Source organism: Tasmannia lanceolata, unplaced genomic scaffold, assembly GCF_043159265.1.
Source record: "Tasmannia lanceolata isolate RefF3 unplaced genomic scaffold, GAP_Taslan_0.1 ptg000009l, whole genome shotgun sequence".
In the NCBI taxonomy this organism is placed as follows: domain Eukaryota; kingdom Viridiplantae; phylum Streptophyta; class Magnoliopsida; order Canellales; family Winteraceae; genus Tasmannia; species Tasmannia lanceolata.
In genome coordinates this window covers 275,718-288,225 of record NW_027518686.1, presented here as the reverse complement: position 1 = coordinate 288,225, position 12,508 = coordinate 275,718, and the positions used below count along the sequence as shown (strand labels likewise).

General features: G+C 39.1%; 1 protein-coding gene across 1 annotated transcript; it reads left to right on the top strand.

Moving 5' to 3' along the window:
* The first annotated feature begins 339 nt into the window (after nucleotides 1-339).
* LOC143885763 (protein FAR1-RELATED SEQUENCE 5-like) lies at nucleotides 340-2,037 on the top strand. The gene is made up of 3 exons (XM_077389831.1): nucleotides 340-886; nucleotides 974-1,122; nucleotides 1,219-2,037. Exons 1-3 carry the CDS (start codon nucleotides 340-342, stop codon nucleotides 2,035-2,037), a joined length of 1,515 nt encoding a protein of 504 aa, XP_077245946.1.
* The last annotated feature ends 10,471 nt before the right edge of the window (nucleotides 2,038-12,508 follow it).

Genomic DNA, 12,508 nt, shown 5'->3' with positions numbered 1-12,508 from the left:
ATTTTTCAAACAGAAGGTTTTTACGAAAAAAATGGATTTTGGTAACAACTCATTAGCATGAAAATGGATATTTAGCTATCGTTATACAGGAAGCAGAGGAAGCATATATTCTGTTTCTATTGGGAGAACCATTTATTTCTATTTTTGTATTCGAAGTAAAATGTTGTTTATTTGAGATTGGAATGATTTTCTTATGGCTTTTTATTTACTGTGGTTGTTCTTATGAGAAGGGATTGAAGACATTGTATAGAACCGATGTATAGCAGTAATGAGTTGGAACCTTGTGTGTTATCTATTGATTAAATTGATGCAAATATGTTACTTTTGATTGAAGATACAATGTCGGAAGCTAAAGGAGTAAATGAGAAAGTTGATGGAGATGAAGTAGTTATGGTTGATGGGGGTGGAAATCTGAATGAGGTTGCTTTGGTAGAAGGTGATAATGATGTGGGATGTGGTGGGAACTTTAGTACGCCTATTAAGGATGATTCTCAGAGCAATGCACGTATTGTACCATTTGTTGGTTTGAAATTTGAGAACGAAGTAGCTGCCTATCAGTATTATAATTTATACGCATTGGTTACAGGCTTTGGAATTCGGAAAGCAAAGACTGCTACTTCGAAGAAGGATACTAAAGCTGTAATATGGAGGAGATTCGTATGCGATAAAGAGGGGTTTAGAAGCTCGAATGATAAGAGACGGGCTGGAAAAGAAGTGAAAGTGCGTCTCCATAAGCGGGAGGGTTGTGAAGCGAAGTTGGAGATATCACTCAAAAATGGTAAGTGGGTTGTCACTGCTTTTCAACCCACTCATTGTCATGCTCTCACTTCCCTTGACAGAATACGATTGCATCGTTCACATAATGGATTCCATAAGAGCAATGCCTGTAAGAATTTGATAGATTTGCTCTGAGATAGTGGGTTGCCGCCTGCTGGTATTGCGAGAGCTATTAATGAGTCATGTAAATGATCAGATGCACAAATCACAACCAATCAAGTGGTTTTCCGTCTAAGAATACGAAGACAGAACAATATGGGGAGAGAAGCAGTCATAGTAGCAGAACATTTCCAAAAGAAACGATCAGAAGATCCAAACTTCTTCTTTTCTATGGAGTTGGATGAGGTGGGCAATTTAAGATCTATGTTTTGAGCGGACGCACGGGCAAGGACTGCGTACCTAACATTTAGTGACGTAATTGTTTTCGATGTTACGTACAAGACTAATAGGTATCAAATGCCTTTCGCTCCATTTACTGGGGTGAACCATCATAGACATTCTGCCCTCTTTGGATGCGCACTACTAGCAGACGAGAAGGAAGAGACGTTTACATGGTTGTTTGAGCAATGGTTGAGGTGTATGTTTGGGAAGGCTCCTGGTTGCATAATTACCGATATGGATGGGGCAATGCGAAATGCAATTCAGAGTGTATTCCCTAGTACTCGCCATCGGTTCTGCTATTGGCACATCAAGAAGCATCTAGTTGAGCATATTCCAGCTTTTAGAGACCCAACTAGTGACTTCGAAAAAGATTATTCTCATTGGTTTTATAGGAAAACAATATCAGATTCTGAGATGGAGTGGAAAAAGATGGTTGAGAAATATAACATTGGCGAAAAAGACTGGATAGCGAAAATGTGGGAGTCGCGGAGTCATTGGGTGCCAGTTTATTTTAGAGGCACGTTCACTGCTGGCATGGTATCCAGTTTACATAGTGAGAGCATAAATGCCTTCTTTGATGGCTTCGTCAATCAAAACACAACTTTACAAGAATTTGTCCAACAATATGATAGGGCACTCGTTGCTCGTCGTAAGTCCGAATCTCAAGAAGACTTCAATACTAAATCAACAAAATCTGTATTGAAAGGAAAAAATCGGTTAGAAGCCCAAGCAGGAGATTTTTATACGAGGGCATTGTTTACCATATTCCAAACCGAGTTTACTAAAAGTATTGATCTGTGGGAAGATGAGACATGTAAGAATGGCAACGTCACCGAATACATTGTTGGTTTCAGTGATGACCCAATATGGAAATGGTAGAAGGTTGTGTATGAGGAATCTAAAGAGGGTGTAAAGGCTACATGTGCATGTGCGAAGTTTGAAATTGAAGAGATTTTATGTAGACATATACTCCGCATTATGACCTTGAAGCGTTTAACGAGCATTCCTGCGAGATATATCTTACATAAATGGAGTATTGGGGCGAGATATCATGTTGGTGGTGGAGTGCCTACAGGAGAAGAAGATAGTGATGACGCTAGTCCTCTTCAAAAATGGTGCCTGATAGGAAAGCATCAACGCCTTCTAGAAGAAATGCAGAGTGATAAGAGTCTCTTCAAGAAGATGAATGAAGCTTTTGATGCTTGGTTAGCGGAATGTGAACAAAATAAGTTGGTTGAGCAAATTTCAATGCCATGTAGTGGCAGCCAAGTGGATTCTAACTTTATCAGGGAAACTCCTGAGATTGTTATTCGCGATCCCAAAGTTGAGAGAGCCAAAGGCCGCCCGAAAAAAGCAACACGGCATAAATCTCCTTTAGAGGTGTCTCAAACCCAGCGCAAGAGGAAGAAGTGTGGAATTTGTGGTCTTTTGGGCCATTACCAGACAACGTGTAAAAAGAAAAGGAAGATTTGGATTACTGCTAACATTTTCCTTTTTTTCCCTTAAATATTTATTGTTCACGGGATTTAACATGTAGTACCTTTTTTTCTTTAATATATGTGTCAATAGATGCCCACAACAGAGGTGCCCACAACGGAGGTGCAGGAGGATGAAGACGTAGCGGAAGACGAAGAGGCAGACGAGGAAGATGAAGAGGCAGAGGAAGAAGACGAAGACTGAATATAGATTGAACAACAATATGGAGGTAATTTCTACTTCACATGAAATGGTTTATTTGTATCAGTTGTAACGGCCTGATGATGATCCTTATTCTTGTTCATGCAAGGTATTTGAAGTTCCAAACAGATTGTGTGCATTCTGCGAATTGTTTTGGGCTTACTAAATTGGGAAATGTTTATGGATTGAACTTTATGTTATGGCAATGTTATGGAGTCTTATGCTCTGTTATTTAGTGCTATGCTTGCAGCTCCTTTGATTTCAATCTTTGGCATGGTGTAAATTGAATTCCTACTATTATCAAATTGAACTACTGTTGTAAGAACTGATTTTTAATTCATACTATTAACACATTGATGTTTAAGCCATGATAAATTGATGGTCTTATTTTTTTTTAGGTATTGAGATACATATGCAGACAAAGTGAGTGAGTGGTTCATCATTCTTGGATGAAACCATTTTTAAGAAGAAAAGGCTGTGTATTTGTAGACACTGCATTTTGACCAGGCCTTAATTTCCGAAAATTAAATAAATTTTCGAAACCCGAGCCTCAAATGCGTAATTTTTGAATAAATTTCTTTTAAATGTGTGTTATAGAGTCCCAAATTTCATTCTAACATAGTTTAGAACTCTAATAAAGTGTCCGTAAATTTTCATCAGAAGCCGATGGAAATTGCCCAATAAACGAGCCGAGTTTGTGTTAATGGTGTAATTTCACTATGCAGTAGGAGAGTGTGTCATCATAGCAGGGGTTGTCCATAGAAGAAATGGAGCTAAGGATATCATTTTCCCTTGGGCTTGGTTTTACCCTGGGCTACCCTGTTAAATATAAAAGAGAGTCATAAATACATTATAGGTGGTTGTCCATGGAGAATGGGGGGGGGGTGCAAATCTACCACTTCCCTCTACAAGACCCCCCATCGAATTAGGGTTTAAAGGGGGGAGGCGCCTCATTTCGGCAAAAAAAAAGAAGGAGGGAGTAGCGAGAGAGGGAGAAGTTTCCACAGCTGCAAGGGGGAAAAGAGAGCAAAAGGAAGAAGAAGAAGAAGAAAACCTCTTCTCCGGCTTGGTTTCCCACCAGAAATCTGTCAAAACCCCATTCACCATCATCTTCTCACCGCAACTTCGTCTTCTCCGGTGGCTCCTACCGGATTCCGACAAATCTCCATCCACCACAAACCCCATCCACCTCCTCCGACCCACCACCTCTAGCCGGAGCTCCGATCGGCCGCGACCTTCTTCTTCTTCTTCTTATTCTTCTTCTTCTTCTTCGTTTCATCTGCACTACCACCACCATCACCGGAATCCGTCCCCACCGGCCAGGCACCACCATTTCTATCCCCACAGCCACCTCCCTTGAAACCATCTCCGTCCAACCCCTTTTCCAACCTCGGCCACCGGAATCCGCCCACCGGAATCCGGCACCGCCACCATCCCTCTACAAATCCGAGCCACCTCCATTACCCTCCTCCATTAAATCCGGCACCGCTGCCATCTTCAACCTCCAGCCGCCCTTCCATTAATCCACCACCAATCCAACCATTTCCTTCCCCAAACCCATTTCAAAAAAACCCTCTCTCTCGGTACACCATCAAATCCGTTTTGTTAGAAACAGAGAGAGATTGAAGAAGAGATAAGGAAAATTTGAGAGAGTTGAGAGCAAGGAGGAGAAAATCAAAAAAAAAAAAAAAAGAGAAGAAAAAGGGGTTTGAGGAGTCATCTGCTCCGGTTGTTTGCCGGCCGGCGACCACCTATGACCGATCTACTCATTTTGATTTAGACGTAGGTAATTTCTTTTTCTTTGATCAATTTCCAGCAATTTCGCTAAGATCTAGCAGTAATCCGGTAGCTCCTCTACTTTCTTGTTTCAGCTTACTCTTGATGCGCTCTGTTCCATTTTTTTTTTACTGTTTTTCCATGCTATTCTGTTTTGATTTGGGAAATGAATGTTGAGCACGTGTTGTCTCGTAGTTTTAATCCTGTTATGCTAAATATATTTGAGTATAAAACAATGAAGTCCACATTGTTTTATAGACAGCATTCGCTCATAAAAATCAGGGCATATTCTGCACCATTCATGTTGTGAAAATCAGAGCATATTTTGTTACTCTGGTTGACGAGATTTTAAAGCATCACATGTTACATTTATTCCTAAAATTCGGAGCATGTCACACTTGTTTCTAGAATTTAAGAGCATGTTCCGTTATGTTAACTCATGAATTTCAGAACATGTTTCTATCTTGGCAGCTGTATTTTACTGAAATTGTCTTCATTTTTAATGATTTAGTTAAAAGGTCTTTTGGGTCGTCTAAAATAGGTCCTGCCGTGATGGCCAACATTCCTTGTAAGTCGAGCACTCTTGTTTGAATATATGGTGATTGTGCAATGTCATTTCCGCAGTTCTCATTTCTGCATCCTTGTTGGATGAGGATTAAATGGGATAAAGTTCAAAAACTAGGGTAGTCCTCAGGAGGATGCGTTTAATCAAAGCAAAGTAGTCTCTGTAGCGTTGCCTTAGTAATCTAATGGCGGAATTATCATTTTTTTAAAATTGTGCAAGCTGAGCTTGTATCCTCTTTTGAAGTAGTTGCTGTGAAGTTCTACTCGTTCGTATTCAAAGGCCCTACTTGTGCTAGCTTCATTGTTTATGGGAGTGTATAGGTAAAACCATCTTACAAGCTTCTAAGCTGCTTAGCCGCATAATGATATCAATTCAATCTTGGTTTTATAGTAGAGCATAACCTGAAAGCTCGTTGTCATATGAACTGAAATTAGGTGGTCTGACCTGAAAATTATTTAGCGGATAATCTTGAGGTCAGTTTGTATGAAACCTGAGAGCAGCTAATGGCATTAATCTCTCTTGTGCTCGTCATCTTTAGGGGACTCGCTCAATCCAAGTAGCGCTCCCCTCTTTTATTTAGTAGGCCTGCCCAACCTTTTGGATTTCTTTTAACCATTTTTTTAAAAAGAAACCTTCTCTGGGCAATGATAAGGTTACTTGGAGCCCGTCTTTATGTTTTGTGGCTCACCGCTTCGTACTTGGATCTGCACAAGTTGATGCCCCCTGTTATGCACAAATTTTTTTACAAATTGGGAATATTATTGAATATATTGAGAATCTAATGCTCTTCTTATCTTAAGCATTTGAGTTAGGTTTTGAAGACGGTAATGAATGGATTGTTCAGGTGAGACTATCTTGAGGCTTATCATACTTGTATTTATTTAAATAAATTGTTTAAGTGGAGAAGGAAATCAGATGACTACTCTATTCGATGTTATCGACATGAGTACTGTCTGATTTCAAGGCGGTTTGTAGAAATATTATATGTGTATTGAAATCAGATGATTACTTTGGCATCATCTGATTTCGTTGGAGTCCCCGTATTGGGGTTTGTGGTTGGCTTTGAAGTGTTTAATATCATTTTTTTTTACTTCATTAGGCTACCCAGCGGCTGGTCTGGGCTAATTAATGTTGTTTACCATTTTATGATTGTTATTCTTACAGACTGTGCACTCTTTAGTTGTAAATCATACTTTGCGGATATTTGTTTTGTTTTTATAATAATTGATTGGAAATTTGAGATTATCTGGTATCCTTTTTCCTCTCTCTTTGGATAGACTAGCACAGTCTTTTAGATTTTTGTTAGATTTCTTTAGATACTATAACCTGTACTAGGAGACATACTCTGTCTCGTTAGGCAAGTGTAGACACCCCATTTTGACCGGACCCAAGTTCGCTATGCTTGGGAGAAACCCCATCCGATCATTTTCGCCATGTTTCGCATTTTTCCGTGAGAGGTTGAGAGAGATTATTCATAAGAATCCAAGCGAGGGAGAATTTGGACCCGTTTGGTGGGCCCGCATTGAACATTTGTTTAAAATTCGAATCAACCGAGGGCCCACATTGTGGGGCCCGCGTTGTGGGGCCCACATTGTGGGGCCTCAGTAGGGCCTCTTGTGAGGCCTCTTATGAAGAACAATAATGATGGATTCTCCACTAAAGAAACATGATGGGCCCTCCACTAAGAACAATAATGATGGATTCTCCACTAAGAAACATGATGGGCCCTCCACTAAGAAGAATGATGATGGATTCTCCACTAAGAAACATGATGGGCCCTCCACTAAGAAGAATGATGATGGATTCTCCACTAAGAAACATGATGGGCCCTCCACTAAGAAGAATGATGATGGATTCTCCACTAAGAAACATGATGGGCCCTCCACTAAGAAGAATGATGATGGATTCTCCACTAAGAAACATGATGGGCCCTCCACTAAGAAGAATGATGATGGATTCTCCACTAAGAGGGACAACATGATGAGCTCTCCACCAACACATCTCTCTCTCTCTCTTTCTCTCCCTATATATATCTTCCTTCCCATCCATAAAAAAGAGGAGAAAAAGGAGATATTTATCTTCCATTATCTTTTTCTCTTCCATTATCTCTTCCAATCACTCCCTCCAATCCCTTTCCCTATATTCTTCTTCCATTATCTCTCCCAATCACCTCCCAATCCTTCCCTCTAAGAGAAAGTGAAAGACGGCGGAACGGATCGGCGGCAACATTTTTTTTTGGGGGTTTTCTTTGCTAATTGAAAGGGTAAGACAAAGCGTATATCCGAGGATTACTTACCCTAGAGACAAGGAGAGCTAGCAAGGTTGGTATTCCAAAACCCTCTTTCATATATCTTAAACTAGAAGCATGCTAGGATAGAATTTGTGATTTATTTTTATTTTTTCTTATTGTTATTCAAAATATGTTTTTTTCAATCTCTGAGTGTTTTGCACATTAAGAAGTGTAGAAATCTGGAATTTCGAAGAATTTTGACTTCGTTTTGACCGTAATTTGACCTTTTGAACTTTACCCTCAAAGGGGTAAAATTCTAAAGATTGAATTTAAGAAGATGTCAACATAGATCCAAAATCAATGAAAATTTAAACATAATATAATTGTAAGATTTTGAATTAGTACGAATTTCTTTATGAATTCTTGATTTGATTTAAAGGGTTTAAAAATTCATTTAACTCTAGGGGTATTTTTGGAAAAAACCAATTTTCAAAAACTCTATAATGTTTTCAAAAGTGAAATTTGGATGAGATGCAAATTAAATCTAATCTAATCTCCCGTGAATTTTTCAAGATTTTTGGTTTCTGTTGGATATTTGTTTATGATTTTTTACGTAAAATCATGCATGCTGTATTAAATCTGATAAAAATAGTAAATTGCAATGAAAACTTCTGAAAATATTTGTTTGCTAATTACTACTGGAATTACATGTTTTCATAAAGTTTAAACTGATTTGGATTTGATTTACTATGTGTTTCTTTGTTAATTCATAATCTGGATGGATATTTGTAAAATCGTAAATTAATAGTAAATCATTTTTAAAATTTATGACACTTTTACAGTAATCCTTTATTATTGTAATAAACATACTATAGAAATTTCATATTGTTTTGAATTGATTTGCTATACGTTACTGTGTTAATTCACAATCTGGACAGAAACTTTCAACATTGAAAAACTAATAGCAAACCACATTTAAAATCTATGAAATTTTTATTATAATCTTATATAATTAAGGAGAAGTTACGGTAAAAATTTCATCTTGTTCTGAAAAGATTTGTTATATGTTGATGTGTAAATCTACAATCTGAATTGAAACCTTTTAAAATCCTTGAGTAAATTGAATTAAAATCAAATTGTTTTAAAAATTTCCAGATCATAATATTCCATCACATATTCAATCATTAAATTATCAAAATAGAAACCTTAGGAATCACTGATTTCCTTTGTAAAATCCTGGTGCTGTGATTAGTTTGTATGCTTTATTTTCTCATCACATTTACTCAAACTTAATCTAACAAAACCTGAAGGCATCATAGATTGCGCGAACTTATTGCACACACTTACATCACTTGCATCTAAACCCCTGCATCTCACATGCACACACATCCTATTTTAGGAACCCGGAGTGTTATCTAGCATGGTTGACTGGGATTTCATCACCTGGTGCCTCTGTGCTAGAGAAGCATTCCACCCTTAGCCTAGTACCTTTATGGTACGTAAACGGATCTCTTGTTCACGTACTGATACGCCGGACACTGGTACAGTATATCGAACATGGATTCGCGCTAAGGGAACTCTTGGCCTTACCCCTAGATTAACCCACACATGCATGTAGTATACGAACACATGTGCATCACGTGTGTGAGCCTAGTTTAGGATATCCTACCCATTTGTGTCTAGATTAGGCCGTAGTCCATCTTCCAATGGCTACGATCGGTCCTAGGTACACAAACAAAGTCATGAGTCGAGATCCTCTCTCCACTCCGCTAGATTAGGGTTAGGGTTGATGCCTTCAGGTAACACTGATAAAATGTGCGAAGATTAAAAAACTTTTCCTTTGGGGTTAGGATGTAAATCCCATTCATTTTCAAAGATCTCATAGGATTAGTCATTCATGATCCATCCGTTGAAAGCAATCTTATGCTATCTCATCTCATCTTGATCACAGATTTTCAATCTTCTATTATCTGATTCGATCGTGTTTCCATCTGATTCGAGAGTCTTTTGACTCATCTGTCTTTAGTTGGTGTTAGTGGAGTCTTTGACTCGTGTTTTCATCTCTTTTAGAGAGTCTTTGACTCATTTATCCTTTAGTTGGTGTTAGTGGAGTCTTTGACTCCTGTTTCTTTTCCTTTAGAGAGTCTTTGACTCATATATCCTTTAGTTGGTGTTAGTGGAGTCTTTGACTCGTGTTTTCATCTCTTTTAGAGAGTCTTTGACTCATTAATCCTTTAGTTGGTTTTAGTGGAGTTTTTGACTCGTGTTTCTTTTCCTTTAGAGAGTCTTTGACTCATTTATCTTTTAGTTGGTGTCATTGGAGTCTTTGACTCGTGTTTCCGTTTTTAGAGAGTCTTTGACTCATCTGTTTCATTTGTAGTATTATTAGAGAGTCTTTGACTTTGTTATCTCATTTCAGTGTTATCAGTTGCTCCTATTTGAGAGTCTTTGACTCGTTTATCCTTTAGTCGCTTTTATTAAAGAGTCTTTGACTCATTTATTCTTCAGTTACTGTCATTAGAGAGTCTTTGACTCATTTGCTCTTATAATAGTATTATTAGAGCATAGTTTCCCCTGAACACCCTAGGGTTTGTCCCTAGGATGTTGTTTTGTATATTCCCTCCGGTCTTTGGCCAAAAGGGTGAAAACATAAAAAATAATTGATTTGCTGTAAGTGTTTGATAGGTAGAGAGTTCGTTTCGAACTACGTTGGCTTGATCCTCTTCCACGAGGTACGTAGTGCAGCTTGGGATCCACATCCCAAGTCCAGCCAAACCTTTAAAAATAAAAATTTTAAATCTTTCAAAGTTACAAAAATATTCAAACCATTTTCAAAAAGATCTTCCTCTAGAGTTAGGAGTATGTCCTAGCTGTTTAGGTTGTGTTCTAGAGTTAGGAGTTTGTCTTGATTTGTATTGATATGGTATGTCCTGTCGTGTGAGTGTCCCTAGAGTTAGGAGGCCTCGAGTCGATCGGTTAGACATTTAGTCGAACCGATGGCTAGACTAGGCATATAGTCAGCCCGTGGTTTTCATTAGGTTGCACAGCCTAGTTACACATAGGATTGTAGGAACCACCTGCATTAGCCTAAGGCTAATCAACTTGCATTAGTTAGGGCATATAGGGTGTCCTAAAATCCACAATTCACTGGAATTTTAATAATCATACAAGAAGCTTTAATAACTGGTTCGGTCTTTTAGATCGAGTCTAGGATAGAGGGCTAGATGTCTTAGGCATCATAATTTAGAATAGGGCATCGAACTACGTGGACTCCGATTCTTCCCGAGGCCGGGATACGTAGCGCAGCTAGGATGGATGGCCATTCTGGTCCGAGTCCAGTCCTGCATTAGAGTTAGGACTTGTCTTGTCCCGTCATACATAGCATAGATTTGTGTCTCATGTTTTGATATGTTTTCTTACTTTCTTGTACTGATACTATACCTTTGGTTGTAGCTTGCATGTGCGTGTCCACCAGAAACTTAGACACCCATTAGGCATGTCACTCATAACCTAGCTTTGCTTAGGTGACACATTTTTCATTTCATTTTACGTGTTTATTTCTTCATTCTCAGGAAATGCATGCTTAGGTAGACGATTCCTGAGGATTGTTCCCATTTCACATGATTTTTACTCAAACTTCTTTGGAATTAATGAAAATGGCATAAGAGACCAAGTGCTTGCACTCGGGCGAATTGGGGGTGCTCTCAGACCTTCCCCATTCGTAACCAGGCACGAACCCATATATATTTCTGGTTATCCATTGCACAGAGGATTTGATTTTAGGGTTCCATGGCCTATCCATGGATGGCGACTCTGAGTTATTATAGGTATGTCTCGGTTTCGAACCCCGGTTCCGGATCAAGACATATCCCTTTTTTTTATATCGCCACTCGTGCTATGCTGTGAGGGTGGCATCCATTTCGAGAGTTCCTTGGCAGAGCTCTCCTTCACATTGTGGAGATCTTAGAGGATTGCTGTGGGGACCTCGCGTCCCTCGCCGCACTCGTCCTCTCCGGATCGGGGTCCACAGCAAGCCTCTTTTTTTAGTTTAACCTCAGGGAGGTTGCTTTGATTTTGATAAATGGTGTACCTATAGGAGGCATGCCTTGCCTCATTTAGAGAGCCTTTGAATCATTCGTTTGTGTGGTGATATTATCGGGGGAGTCTTTGACTCATTTGATCTTTATTGATGTTATTAGGGAGTCATCTGTCTTGGCTTTGTAAGTAGTTAGCCTTTGGAAGGCCTGCTTGGCCTTATTTGTAGAATCCTCTCAATTAGTTGTCTTAGCCTCGCTTACCCCTTGCAAGGGCAATGATAAGGTTACTTGGAGCCCATCTTTGTGTGTGTTTGGGAGACCCGTCCGGTCTCATTCTCTCGTTAGTCCTCCTCTCTGTGCGTCGTTTGGTTTTGGGAGAACACCCTACTCGGCTTGGCAGCATACCCCTACCCTTATGGGTATTGGGTTGCACATTTGTTGCACCCTAGGGCTAGGTAGCTGTCCGGCCCGGCTGGGTGTTTTTACCTCTGCCAAATGTGCAAACTCGTGTTTCATTCTCTTTTAGAGAGTCTTCGACTCGTCTATTCTTTAGTTGGTGTTAGTGGAGTCTTTGACTCGTGTTTTCATTTCTTTTATAGAGTCTTTGACTCATCTATCCTTTAGTTGGTGTTAGTGGAGTCTTTGACTCGTGTTTCCTTCTCTTTTAGAGAGTCTTTGACTCATCTATCCTTTAGTTGGTATTAGTGGAGTCTTTGACTCGTGTTTCATTCTCTTTTAGAGAGTCTTTGACTCGTCTATTCTTTAGTTGGTGTTATTGGAGTCTTTGACTCATATTTCCATTTCTTTTAGAGAGTCTTTGACTCATTCGTCCTTTGGATGATTTTGCTGGAGAGTCTTTGACTCGCTCGTCCTTTAGATAGTGTTATTAGAGAGTCTTTGACTTTGTTGTCTTTATTGATCTTGCTAGGGAGTCTTTGACTCATTTATCTTCTTTAGTAATTTTATTAGAGAGTCTTTGACTCATTCGTCCTTTGGGTGGTATTATTAGAGAGTCTTTGACTCATTCGTCATTTTAGTAGTTTTATTAGAAAGTCTTTGACTCTT